The following is a 13,296-nucleotide window of genomic DNA, read 5'->3' as shown; positions in this document are numbered from 1 at the left end:
CTAAGGTCTCCAAGCACTCCACCCTCCCCCATGGGAGGGGGCCATGGGGAGTGACACTGGCCCCAGAGGGTGCTTGGAATTTATCCCATGGAAAGAGAAGTGAGGAAGACCTTGGGGCCAGGCCTGAGGAAAAAGTTGGGCCGGCGGTCATGGGGATGGGGATGAGGGGGCAGCCTGGTGGCCTTTCAGGGACAAGGCCTGAGTTCCACCCAGAGTCGGGGGCCCATCAGCCTTAACGAGTCGCACAGCTGGCCGTTTTCGTGTGTGAGTGCCAATCCAGCGCGCAGTCAGGTACGCAGCGCGCATGGCCCTACAGCGCAGCGTGCCAGGTGGTGCGGGAAGCCCGCAGCCTGTGCCAGGCTGGGCACAACAAAAGCCGGGGTTCTGGGGAGGGCTGGGCGGCGCGGCGCGGGAGGAGGGCTGCTGGGAGCGCCCGGCCTGCACTGGCCGCCAGCCACCGAGAGGAGGAGCAGAGGATCCTCGGAGCGCAATAAAACGGCGGCTCGGCCCGAGCCCGCAGCAAACACAGCCATAGAAGGCAGCGGAGGAGCCGAGCCGGGCTGCGCTCGCTCGCCGCCCCCCAGCCTCTTTCTTCTCCGCCGGGTGCACTGCCCTGCGCCGTCCCCTCGCCGCTGCGCCCCTTGACAAAGAGGACAGAAAGTTTGCGCGGGGGAGCGGGCCAGGTGAGGAGGGGCGTGCCCGGCGCCCCAGTCCGCGCCCCAGCAGCCGGACCCAGGCCCCCAGCGCGCCCGCCATGGGCGCCGCGGCCCGCAGCCTCCGGCTGGCGCTCGGCCTCCTGCTGCTAGCCACGCTGCTGCGCCCGGCCGACGCCTGCAGCTGCTCCCCGGTGCACCCGCAACAGGCGTTTTGCAATGCAGACGTAGGTAAGCGGCTGTACCCGGGTTCGCGCGGCCCACCTCTCTGCCCTACAGCCGGTTGGGGCTCTCCCTTTGCCATCCTGCAACTGAACGCCCCAAGCTCACTTTCTCCCTCCCCCGTAACCCCCTCCACCGTTCCTCTCTTTTCTTTTCCCCTCTGAGCTGGAAGATGCTTGGCGACCTCAAAATTCCTCCGAAATTCCGCAGCAGCTCCGGCCCCAGGAAAGGGAGCCAGGGAACGCTTGGGTGTTGGCAGGCCGCCTCCCTGGGATGCCAGCGCTGGGGGTGGGGGAGTGGGGGACACGCGGGGGGAGGGTGCGATGGCTAAAGGACTGGGAACCCCGGGAAGAAACTTCCACAGGTGAGGTGCTGGCTGGGTGAGGAGGGCTTCTCTGCAGCCATTTGGGAGTTTTTGCTTAGCAGGGCAGAATGGAAGCCCCCTACGCAGATCCCATGAGCTCAGAGGGACAGAGGAAGGCTGCTAGAGTCTACTTCCCCGCTGCGTGTTCCCTAGAAGGCCCCACCGACAGGGCCAGGCAGGATCCAGGAGCCTGACTATTTGCTGCTGTTGACTTTTTATTATTATATTATTCAGAATGTCCACACACACGAATGGGGGTGAGTGGGGGATACGACGACTTGGTGACCTATGGGGGTCAAGGAATTGTGTGGCTGCTTAGATTGCCTGGCATATATGTTACCCTTAGGACTCCTTAACCCAAAGGGTGGGTACAATCGAGCTAGGTAGGGGGAGCATATATAGTTATGTGGTCCTGGAAAAGCTGGCAGAAGTGGAAGGCTCCACTTGGAGTTGAGTCCCTGAAGGCCTCTCCTGCGCTACTCAGGCACTCAGCAGGTGAGACTGTGGCTCCCAGCCCGTGGCTGTCCCCGTGGTTTGCCTTTTACATCTCTTCTGAGTATCCTGTGTCCCCTCTTCCACACAGACAGAAGCCACAGTTCCTCTGTTTCTCCGGGTGTCAGAAGTGTCCTCTTGGTACCCTTTTCGTGGCTCCTTGTCCCACCCTGCTTAGCTCTTTGGAGCGTTTTAGCCGTATCCTATCTGTGGAGCTACCTCACTCAGCCCTCTTGGGCATCGGACATAGTGCATGCCTGTGGAGAAGTTTGCAAACGCAGTCTGAAGGGGGTGGGGGAGATGAGATCCTTTTTGCAGTTTATCTCTGTGGTGGTCAGCAAAATATGGGATTGAGGAAGTGACCCCCTCCAATGAGGAAATCCTTACTGTTTCCCCTCCAGGGGCATCCTTTGGGAGTGCAGGCACATTTGGGAGTGCAAGGGCACAAGACCACATGTCTACCTAGCAAGTTGTGAAGAATTTAGAGAAAAGCAGCATGCGGGCCTTGGGAGCCTGGTCCACAGGGTGCGAAAGAGCTGGCTTGGGATACCCACACTGCTAGCTGCAGGTTGGAGGGGGGTGCTTAGAAAGACTCTGCTGTCTTTGCCCAGCCAAGGCCGTGCCAGGCTGGGAACTATACTGGTCTGGTCTGGATCAGAGGTCTGAGGCTCTTGTCAATGCCTGGAGGCCCTTTTCTGCTTGTACACTGATCTCTTTTGCCTAGCTTTCCCAGTATTGGTGTCCAAAGCCTTGGGCCAGGTCACTATGAAGCCAAGACTTCGAACTCATCCCAGCACAGAGGCCCTATCCCATAGCAGAGCGTCCCCTGTGGCTGCTATGACAGATGTTCACAAGTGAGTGCCCCAAAGCAATGGACTGACCGTCTCATGGTTCCTGGGGTTCAGAATTCAGAAATCCAGATGCTGGCAGGGCTGGCTTCTTTTTGGAGTCTGGCCCAGTTTGACCCATTTTGACTTGATGACATCAGCAGAGATTTCCAAATAGGGTATTGTATTCGTAGGTCCTGGCTGGTCGTTAATTTGTGGAAGGGGTACCGCTGAACTCAGCATAGCCACGGTGTTCTGCCTCAGCCTCACTCACCCTTCCCAGGATTGACCAGCTTGGACCAAAAAAAGGGAGCTGACACCTCAGGGTAGGGAAAAGCAGAGAACCCGCCATGTCACCGGAGGCCTCCCCAGGTTCTGTTCTCGTGGATGAGGTACAGATTTGTGACTCGCTCAGCAGGGCACTCTGGTGTGGCCAGGATCAGAAATGCCCATTGCTCTCTCTGGTGTTCCCAGGTGGACACGAAGGCCCAGGCCAGACTTTGGCTGCTGTAGTTTTTTCAAGGCCCCTCAGGTTTTGTGTACCCGGAACCATGACCAGGGAGCCTGGAAAGAGTACCCATCAGTGTGTAATAAAGGTTGGCTTTCCCTGTGGCTGCAGCCAGGATGCAGCTTTATTGCCTGGCGCAGCATCCGCCCAGGAGTGGATTCCTGAGGGAGATCTCTCTGCCAATGCAGATCTGGAGCTGTAGTGGGCAAAGAGAATGTGACCCTTCGCTAGACGGGATGAGAGAAGGCCTGGCCCACTCAGGTCAGGACAGATGCAAACATGTGTCTGTGTCCTGGCACTGCTCGGGCATGCTGCTGGTCTGATTCTCTCACCTAATGGAGTCTTTCACCGCCTACTGCAAGCCTCAGACAGCACTACATGGGAAAGCTGGAGTGACCAAATCCGTTAAGCTACTTGGCATACCATGGCTGCTTTGATTGCTCTCTGGCATCGGGGTATTCAGTAGCGAGAGGAAAAAAACAAACAAACAAACAAAACCCCACCCCTTCTACCCAGGAAGTGAGACCTGAAGCCACAGTCAAGACCCAAAGGGCCAGGTACTACTAGGTCCCAGGGTGATCAGGGAGAGGACATACTGGCTTTCTATGGGTCCTGTTTGACTTTGCGTATGTGGTAATGGAGACCAGAGAGGTATCAGTGGCCACTCCAGAAGGCATGCAGCTCACACTCAGTAATGAGTCTGTCTTTGTCTAGTGTAAAAAGCAAAGCAAGGCACCACCAGGCCCTGGGAGCTTGGCAGGGCTTTGGTGGACAGTGGCTCTCTGAGGAAAGCTCCGGCACCAGGTACAGGCTCTGCCTGGTCCTCAGGCATGGAGTTGTCATCCTGGGCTTGTCTATTGCAATGGACAAGTCCAGAGTAGCTGGCTCTGCCTTACAGGACTGTAAGGGAGAAATGAGCCCCTAGGGAGGGGAGACTCACAACCAGGGCAGGGCACAGGAGAGGTGGGTTTAAAGATGGGTGTTTAGGGTTAGGAGGCACACGTGAACCCTGGCCAATCGTCAGCAGATTGCCACTGGAGGTGTAAGAAAGGCAGACTGTGCAGCTCATGCAAATGATTAACCTAAGTGACAAATGCCAAAAATTTAGGGGTAAGCATGTAGCAACTAGGAATGGATTTGCAGTTTACAAAGGTAAAGATTCCACTGGCCATGGAGGAGGGCGCTGCGTGAACCCTTTGGCTAGGGTTCCGAGGGATGTGTTCTCTTGGGGAGGCTCTGGAACTCCACCTTCCCAGGGTTGAACAGCTCCCAGGGTTGGATGGAGCTAAGGAGGAATGAAGTACCAATAAATCAGGGAGGTGTGGACTATCCCACACCACATGCTGAGTCCAGTGCCATCCCAGGACCTGCTCAGGCCTCTAATCTCCTGGTGGAATGGTCAGTTTCTTGGGGGAGCTCCCTGGGGCACTGGTCTGGGTAGTCTTCTTTCACCCCACCTTCAGCTGGACCTTCACCTGGCTTTGAGCATGATGGCCAATGCCTAAGGCTGTGGGTAGGGTAAGCTACTTGCATTGGAGCACGCTTGAGAGACGTGTTCCAGTCCCAAAGAACCTTGAGGGATGAGAAAAAACAGCAAAGAAACAAAGGGAAGGAGGAAGGTTCAGGCAATGGAGGGGGGGTCAGGCAGGAGCCCCCACCTCACCCCTCCACCTCACCCTCCACCCTGAGAGCTGGGCTCAAACACTTGTACTTGATGCTCCCTCTGCCTCTTATGTATGCACACATGCTACTGGCGTGCACACACACAAGCCTGGGACCAAACGTCCCAAGGCTAGGATGGTATTTCTCCAGAGGGTGGAAGTAAAATGTGTAAGGATAAGCAGTGTAGAGGACACAAGCTGAGAAAAAATGCCACAGACATTGCTAAGTGCACCTTGATGACGTCCAGAGTGAGCATCATTGGTGGACTGGACGTTTTGGAGAGAGAGAGAGAGAGAGAGAGAGAGAGAGAGAGAGAGAGCAGGAGGAGCACTGCAGGTGCCCAGTGGCCAAGGAAGAGAGCTCAAGTGCTGATGTAGATTGGGGTCAAGCATCATCCCTCTGGTCAGTCACAAGGTCACATGGTGCATTCCATCCCACAGTGGACCTAGAGCAAGCCCCTGGTAACACTCAGACTGTAGATAGGTGGCCGGAATCATGGACATCTGGAGCCTTGAGATCATTGGGATTTTTAAAGCATTCTAGGCCATCCTGTAGCTGTTCTACAACATGGCAACAGTAGAGGTCAGAGATGGTGTGCTGATAAGATGTTTAATGGCTACTTAGTTGATGAGAGTGCTAGGCCAGGGTCTTGGTTTGTTGCTGGATCTGCATAAGACAATGATACAATGTTTAATGGCTACTTAGTTGTTGAGAATGCTAGGCCTAGGTCTTGGTTTGTTTGCTAGATCTGCATAAGAACAGTGGAGTAGAGTCTATGAGTGTCCCCAGGTGTGGCAGAGGGGAATCCAGCAGATGAAATATTGAAGATGCAGGGACGAGAGAAGGTCAAAGGCTAAGGAATAAGGTAAACTTCTAGACCAAGTGTGGCCAAGATGCTTAGCATGTGAGGAGAGTCTGTGGTGTAGAGCCAGCAACTGTAGTCCTAAACCTCTTGGAACCCACTCAGCTGAATGCCCCTCCATCGCAAGTCTAAGGTGGCTGGAATCCATGCAGCCTGTGGTCCCAGCCTGATGCGTCTCTGCCATTGTTCCCATGTGCAGGAATGGAGAGGGATAGCCTGGGGACTCACACACAATGAATTGCTCCCTTATGGGGCTGGGTCCCATGAGCATGTTAAAGCTTTGGAGTCCTTGACCAGGCAGATCAAGAGAGTACTCTGCCTTGCAAATTGAGGGGTAGCTTTTATAAAATGGGGTTCAGCATGTATCTTAGGGAGGAAACCCATCCTCAGGCAGCTGCAACTGCTCTTGTGCATAGTGATCAGAGCTTCGTGATACTCCTGGGTGTGGAGGGCTTGGCATGACTGTGTGGCCTGAGGTGGCTATGTGGCTTAGCTGCCTGTGGGCCCAATGTGGCGCTTAGACACCTGCTTCTCTTGTGATTTATTCTTCTAAGCATGCACAATTGAATAGTTGCATTTGGATTGCTGACTGTACACAAGTTCTCCGACAGGTGCTCTGGGGAATTTGAAAAGAATGAGTCAGGCCCAGCACCTGCCTTGAGGGATGTGAAGGATGGGCTATAGCTCCTGGGTGATCTCATATGCGGCTCTGACAGGGATCTGTTGGTTGGAGAGATTATAGTAGAACCCTGGGCGATCCCGTTCTGTGGAGTTTATCAGGTCCAATAACCCTGGAGGTCAAGGGACCTGGAGACAGGGACAGAAAGGCTGGGGTGATTAAGGGGGCAAGAAGCCAGTGTGGTTGAGGCTTAGCTGAGTAGAGCCTCAGAGCCTGGGGTGCGGTCAGTGAGACCTGAGGAGGCTTGTGGGAGCAATTCAGAGGCAGTAGCCCTCTGGAGACAATCTAGTGACCATGGGGCAGCGCCAACACCTGAGTTAGGGCTAACTAAGGACAGTGGGGCCTTACAAATAAACACCCCCACACTAGAGTAGGCAGGCAGGTGTGTCCTAGCCTGGCCAGCTGGTTAGACGGGACAGGGCTTTGTGAGTTCTGTTGGGCTGTGGGCCTGGGTGAGGAAGTGCCCAGTCAGCTCTTTAGCAAACTGTGGAAAATGTAGGGGGAAGGGGGCTGGGGAGAGAACAGGAAATGGGGGAGGAGCCAGTAAGGGCGGGGCGCCTGCATTTACAGCAAAGTGTGGCCAGAGACTGGTTCTGCCCAGAGTGATGGCCAGAGACCAGCACAGTGACCTTGAGTCCCTGCCTCCAGTCCCATCTGTAAAGTGGAGAAAGTAACTCGCTCATGCCCCTCTTAGACTGAGGGTGAAGGAGGAAGGACAGAGGCCAGAGGCTCAGGAGCAGAACCTACTGGTGGCAGCAGCCAGGCCATCAGCTTCTTTTGTGCCCGACACTGAGTTAGACTTGCCTCTCAGGCCCCATTAACCCTCAGCCAACATTATTGAGGGCTGAAGTGTAGGTATCACATAGTAGGGGGAGCAAAGGAGAGAGAGATTTGATGTCTTCTGCCTCCATGGGGGACCAGGTGTCAGGCAGGGTCCTGGGAGGTAGCAGCAGCAATTATGGCAGCTGCCTTGAAGCTGCAGGTGCTGGTGTAGCCACACCCTCACTTCCTCCTGCTCGGCAACTTCTTTTTCTTTGGCTCCTGCCTTTTACATATGATAAAGTCTAAGGCCCAGGGCTGGCAAAACGGCTCTGTGATAAAGTCCCTTGCCACACCAACCTGGCAACCTGAGTTCAAGCCCCAGGATCCATATGACAGCAGGAGTAAACTGACTGCAAAGATAACCTCTGACCTCCACATGTGTACCACGTGCAGTCACACACACACTAATAATAATAATAAAAAAATTAAAAACAGCAAAAAACACCTCAAGGCCCAGACTGATTGGGGTGGGGGGGGCACTCGTGGCCCTGTGGGTAGGAAGAGGTCTTTAAGCAAGAGGAATGTTTCTTGATTGGGGCCAGTTTGTACCCACATTGACTTGGAGTGGTCCCTGGGAATCAGGCTGAGGTTCCAGGAGTGAAGCGTGGCACCCTGAAGGAGGGACGCAGTACTGGGTGGCAGGTGTGTCTGCGAGACTTGCCTGCCTGCCTGCCTGCCTGCCTGTCGGCAGAGGAGCGAATGTGAATTCAGTTCCTACCGTGGAGTCCGTTCTGACCGTGAAACGTAAACCGTTGTTTGCTGTAGGCCAGATTGACGATCCAGAAACAGGTCAGAGCAGGTTAGTCCCACAAGCCCAGGTGCAGCCTGGGAGTTGAGCATGGGCGCTCTTAATTCTTGTCCAGTACACGGGTTGACATGCACACACTCAAGCGTCCATTTTAGTAATCGTATGGAGTGGAGACCCAGGTCAAGAAGCCCAAGAGTTCTGCCACCTAGTCTGGACCAGCAGGTTATTCTTTAGTGATAGCATTCTAAGTGGGAAAGCAGGAGAGGAGAAGATAAACAGAGCAAGGTGGTGTCCAGAGGTCTTGCACAAGCTATGTCCTTTGCCAAGCAGATTTATTATGAAGTACAGCATCTTAGAATGGGACAGAGTCAGCGGAAAGCTATCATGCAATGAGACACAGCTAATCAAACAGTGTTGGACAAGGGGAACACAGGATGTCAGAGACAAGCACAGGGCAGCCTTGGAACTGATAAATCCAGTCTCAGGGTAGGAAGAATTGGGTTCTTAGGATCTGAAGCGCAACTCCTCCAAGGTCCTGGCCACAGGCCCTTACTGACTCTGCCAGGCATAATCCTGGTTTTAGACTTGGAATTATATTCCTTCTCCATACAGCAGAGCCTCAGGGAAAGCCTTGAATAAGCCCAGCCCTCAACAGCCACCACCAAACATGAGGGTGGGACCCCATCAGACATGTGGGCAGCCGGTTCCTATCCTAAATTTCAGAGGCAGCCACTGTCGTGGTAAATTTGCTGACAGTCTCCCGGCTTTTGTTCTTAAATGTGTGTGTGTGCATGCATGTACATGCACTACATTCAGAAGACAACTTTCAAGAGACATGTCCCTCCTCCTTCCACCATGGGTCGGGTTCTAGGCATTGCCTTGGGACTATTGTATTTTTTCTCTGACAAGGGCTCTGCTTGTCAGTATTATTCATTATTCAGGCATGATTCATGCACCGTATAGATCACCCCATAGAATGCTTGATTCATGGGAGCTGGAGAGATGGCTCAGGAGTTAAGAGCACCTACTGCTCCTCCAGAGGATCTCAGTTTTATTCGCAGTATTCACGTCAGGTGACTCACAACTGTCTGTAACTCTAGCTCCAGGGGATCCTATGTCCTCTTCTGGCCTCTGCAGGCACTGCACTCACACGCACATGTGTACACAGTCTTACACATCATGTTTAAAGCATGTGACTTAGTGTTTTTTAGTGGATCACAAGACCCCTTCCAAAATGACCTGTCTAGTTCACAGCACCCAGAGCACAGATGACCTCATCTGAGGCTTCCTGGGCAGACTCAGGTTGTCTCTTTTCCCAGAGGAACCGGTCCTTTCCTGTGTATGCCGGGCACGCTGCACCAGGACATGTGTGCCATCTCATTGTCTGACTTTCCCCCACAGAAGGAAGCTGGCATCCCGATATTTTCTTGGCCTCTTTCCATGGTTAGCAAAATTACTCTCATTGCTGGACAGATGGCCCATTGTAAATAAAGTTTTATTGAGATTGGGCATTGTCTGTGGCTATATCATGATACAACAGTGGGGGATGAATGAATATGGCAGACTAGACCCTCAAGGCATGACCCTCAACATTCCTTCCCTTGTAGAAGTCTTCCCTGTCCCTGGCCTTGGGGCACAGCTGTAGGTTTCTGGTTTGTGTTTGGTATGGTAGCTTTCATCTGGTTACCTGCTCTGTGATTTCTAGAAGCAAGCAGGATGACTTGTGGAAGGATTCCTGTGGGACCATTCTCCACGCTGAAGCTACAGTCAGTCCCCTCCAAACTGCCCTGGGCTCCTAGAGGAGAGCCAGGTGCTTCATGGTCAGAGCATGGTTCTTTGTGCAGATTTCCCTGTGGATATCGAGCCCAGAGGTCTTGCCGGTGTGTCTTCGGGGTCAGCATGCGGTTTGGACATTTTGTCCCTTTCCAACCTGTGGTTGCGGGTGACTCTGGCTTTCCTGGCACCCTGTTGGAGTTCAGACACTTTCTGGAGACACAGCAGAGCTTGCTGTGGCAGCCTCAGCCTTTGCCAGGCGCTCTGCTTATGACAGAGACCTGGTTAGGACACTGGCCAACTGGCTCTTAGCCAAGGGAGGGGGAGAGCTGTCTGGAGAGGAGCCTCGCTTTCAGAGCCTCCTGGGCTGACTGAGACCCTACTCTGTGCTTTTCCAGCTGTTTCCTCTTCTCTAGCAACAGGCCGGTGCCTGTCTGACAGACTCTGTAGTATAGTAGAGAAGCTGGTGATGAGTGAAGTTCTCATCCCAGGATAAGATGTCCTTGAGAAGCTGCACAGGTGACAGTCCCACTGTCTCCTTCTAGACATCTAAGCTCCTGGAAAACCTGTGACCTATGCCCAGGAACTACAGGGACAAAGGTCCAGGGTGCCAGAAGAGAATATCAACCCGTCCCCATCCCTGGTCCCAGCCCATTATATTGTGATGCTGTGGATGGAAAGGGGGACCCTTTTCTTCAGGGACATGTGAGCCCAGCTCATCTTCTCTCTACTCCTCCCTTGGGAGACAGATCGAGAAGGTGAGGTCTGTGACTCGCCCAAGGTCACCAGTACAGTGGTAGTGTCAGGAGTCCCTGGAGACTCAAACAGGAGCAGGCTTCCTGGTTTTGGACGGTGCTTGTTCCTTTGGACAGGAGGCTGGGTGTCCCTGTGGAGGCTTGGTGACAAAGATGTTGTGTGTGTCTCAACATACGCCTTCTGGAGTCTCCCGTGGGCATGCAGACAGAAGCAATCAGGATTATAAAAATAAGCCTGTATCCAGGAATTTTTTTTTTCTGAGAGAATTGGTAACAGATAACAGTAAGCATTTGGTCACACGTTTATTCAGTCTTGTTTTACTTTGGGAGGAGGTTAGACGCAGCTGCAGACAGTGTCTGAGGTCATAAGTGCATGCTGTCAGGTGTCTGCAGCTTATGCGATCATTTGTTCACTCCCGTGCTGCTGGGATGAGCTCAGGACCTCCTACACTGTAGCACTCCAGCACTGAACATCCCCCCCCTGCCGTCCCCCCCCCACCGGCTTGGGTATTTCCAAATTAAACTGTAAAAATGAGGGCATATGAGGGAACTCTTGTTTGCAAGTGCATCCTTTTTTTTTCATTTTTTCTAAAATAGACATGAGCTATACATGTATTTTTTAAGTTTGTACTTGCTAGGATTGTCTAATAACCAGCCTAGTACCATCTAGACTTGGTTGGTCTCAGCCAGCGAGGCCTGTGTCATCTAGCAGAGTGGATATTTAGGTTGTTTGTTTGTTTGTTTTGCTTTGTTGTTGTTGGAGACAGGATCTCATGTAGCTCAGGCTGGCCTTGATTCTCCAGCCTTCATCTCCTAAGTGCTGGGATTACAGGCACATACTATGATACCTAGTGTGACAATGCGGATGACTTTCTATATGTGTGTTTGCATGAGTGCACATGTGTGTGCCAACGTGCATATGTATATTAACGTGCCAGCAATTAATCTATAGTACCATGCCCTAGGAGTCCTACACCTTGTTTTTTTGAGACAGTGTCTCTCACTAGGCTAGTCTAGATGGCCATTGAGTCCCCTGGGGAATCCCCAGTCTCCCTCTACCCAATGTGGGGATTACAAGAGCTTGCCACTATTCCTAGCTTCTCTGTCTCTGTCTCTCTCTGTCTCTCTGTCTCTCTCTCTGTCTCTCTCTCTGTCTCTCTCTCTCTCTCTCTCTCTCTCTCTCTCTGTGTGTGTGTGTGTGTGTGTGTGTGTGTAAGACCCGGGGGCTCATTGGTTAGGCAGGGTTGGCTGTCCAGTGACTCCCATGAGATTCACTTCTTGTCTGAACCGTCTCAGCCCAGGGATTGCAAGCATGAGCCTCCAAACCCCCAACCCACCCCAGTTTGATGCTGAAGGTCAAACTTAGGTCCTCATGCCAACTCAGCAAGCACTTTCTCAGACTGAGCCAGCACCTCTCCAGCTTGCTGGTTGGATTAATATAGAGCTTGGGGTCTCTGGGAACAGCAAGGGAGGTGTCAGGAGAGCCAAGAAGGCCAGGGCCAGGGGTGGCAGCATCACCTTCATTCCAGAACAGACCCAGTGAGAACAATCATGGAAACCGAGAGCACTGAGCCTGCTGGGGCAGGCTGAAAGAGCCACCTGGCAAAAGTGCCAGCATATTCTAGAAGCCTCTCTCCAGGGACTTTTCTCTTGCTGAAGGTTTGATGTAAGACCAGGAAGAAGAAGATGAAAGAGACAGAAAGATCAACCCCAGGGCTCTGTTTGTGAGTTCTCCAGAGAAACAGAATCAACAGAGAGAAGGCCCGGGCTTTGGAGTGGGAATGGGGCTCCCACAGTTTGAAAGAGCCCACACTGGTATCTGCAGACCAGAAAGCAGTGGTGTGATTTCATCTGTGAGTGGGGGTGGATAGTCTCTAGAGAGCAAAGGACAAGGGACCAGGAGGAGCCCAGATGGCTGGAGACAACAGATATTCATTCACACCCGACATCGTCTGGATCCCCAAGCTTGGACACCCGTAGCCCAAGCAGTATGATTCAAAGTTAATCCCATGCAGAAACACCTCCACATTTACCAGCTCGCTGGGTGTCCCTTAGTTCATTAACCAGCTGAGTATTCCCCGGTTCAGTCAAGTTGACACAGAAAATAAACCATCACAAGAGTGTGAGAAAGGGGACCGGAAAAACAGAGGCGGCTTTCGTGGAGAAAGTTCCTCGTGTGGGGATAACGCATATGCTGGTCCAAGTCAGTGGGCAGTGGCTTTTCCAGGGGCTCATTCCATCCGGCCACAGCCTTTGGTTCCAGGTTCAGCTCCTCTCATCTTGCGTTCTCCACAGCTCGGCCTGCCCTGCCCTTTACTTTTCCTCGATAGGAGGAACTTTAAGCTTGACTCTTTACGAAGCCACCTTCCCCAAAGTAAACCCTCAGTGGTCTTACTTTTAGAGGATGCTCCAGCACAGTCAAGGATGTCTAGCTTTGAGGTCTAAGGAGGTTTAAGAATGAACGAGGAGCCGGAGCTAGGATTCTTTCTTCTCCTGCCTCAGTCAGCTTCTCAGAGCTGTTGGGAAGTAGCCCATACCCTCTGCCCGAGTCCAGCCAGCTGCTGTCTCTGCACGAAGAGGGATGGGAAGCGCCTGTCCTTGAGATCTTTACGTATGTTTGTCCTCTTAATGTTCTGACAGCTGGGGTGGGAGAGCACAGCCTGAGGAGGTCGTGATGCTGCCAGTCTGAGGGGAGGGAGCACTCCTCCAGGCTGTGGCTGTGAACTGAGGCTTTCTACATTGCTCATCAACACCTCTTCAAACAGACTGCTTTCAAAAAGCTCACAGTCCCTGCCACTTGAGACAAATCTCTGATTGCTTTTCTCACCTGGAAACTTGTCCTCTGGCTGGCCTGTCTCTGTATCTGACCTCACCCCTGAGGTGATGTCACAGCACCACAGCTCTGCTGTTCCCATGGCAACAGCCTCCC

At 53.0% G+C, this 13,296-nt stretch overlaps 1 protein-coding gene across 1 annotated transcript in view; it reads left to right on the top strand.

Moving 5' to 3' along the window:
* Window positions 1–433: 433 nt before the first annotated feature.
* The window catches only part of Timp2 (tissue inhibitor of metalloproteinase 2), a 54,351-nt gene continuing 41,488 nt past the window's right edge, over window positions 434–13,296 (top strand). The window contains exon 1 of the mRNA NM_011594.3: window positions 434–884. Coding sequence (NP_035724.2) covers window positions 755–884 — 130 coding nt within the window. The 5' untranslated portion in view covers window positions 434–754. The remainder of the gene's footprint in view (window positions 885–13,296) is intronic.

This window comes from Mus musculus, chromosome 11 (assembly GCF_000001635.26).
Source record: "Mus musculus strain C57BL/6J chromosome 11, GRCm38.p6 C57BL/6J".
In the NCBI taxonomy this organism is placed as follows: domain Eukaryota; kingdom Metazoa; phylum Chordata; class Mammalia; order Rodentia; family Muridae; genus Mus; species Mus musculus.
Note: the sequence above shows the minus strand (reverse complement) of the source record. Positions and strands in the feature narration are given on the sequence as shown.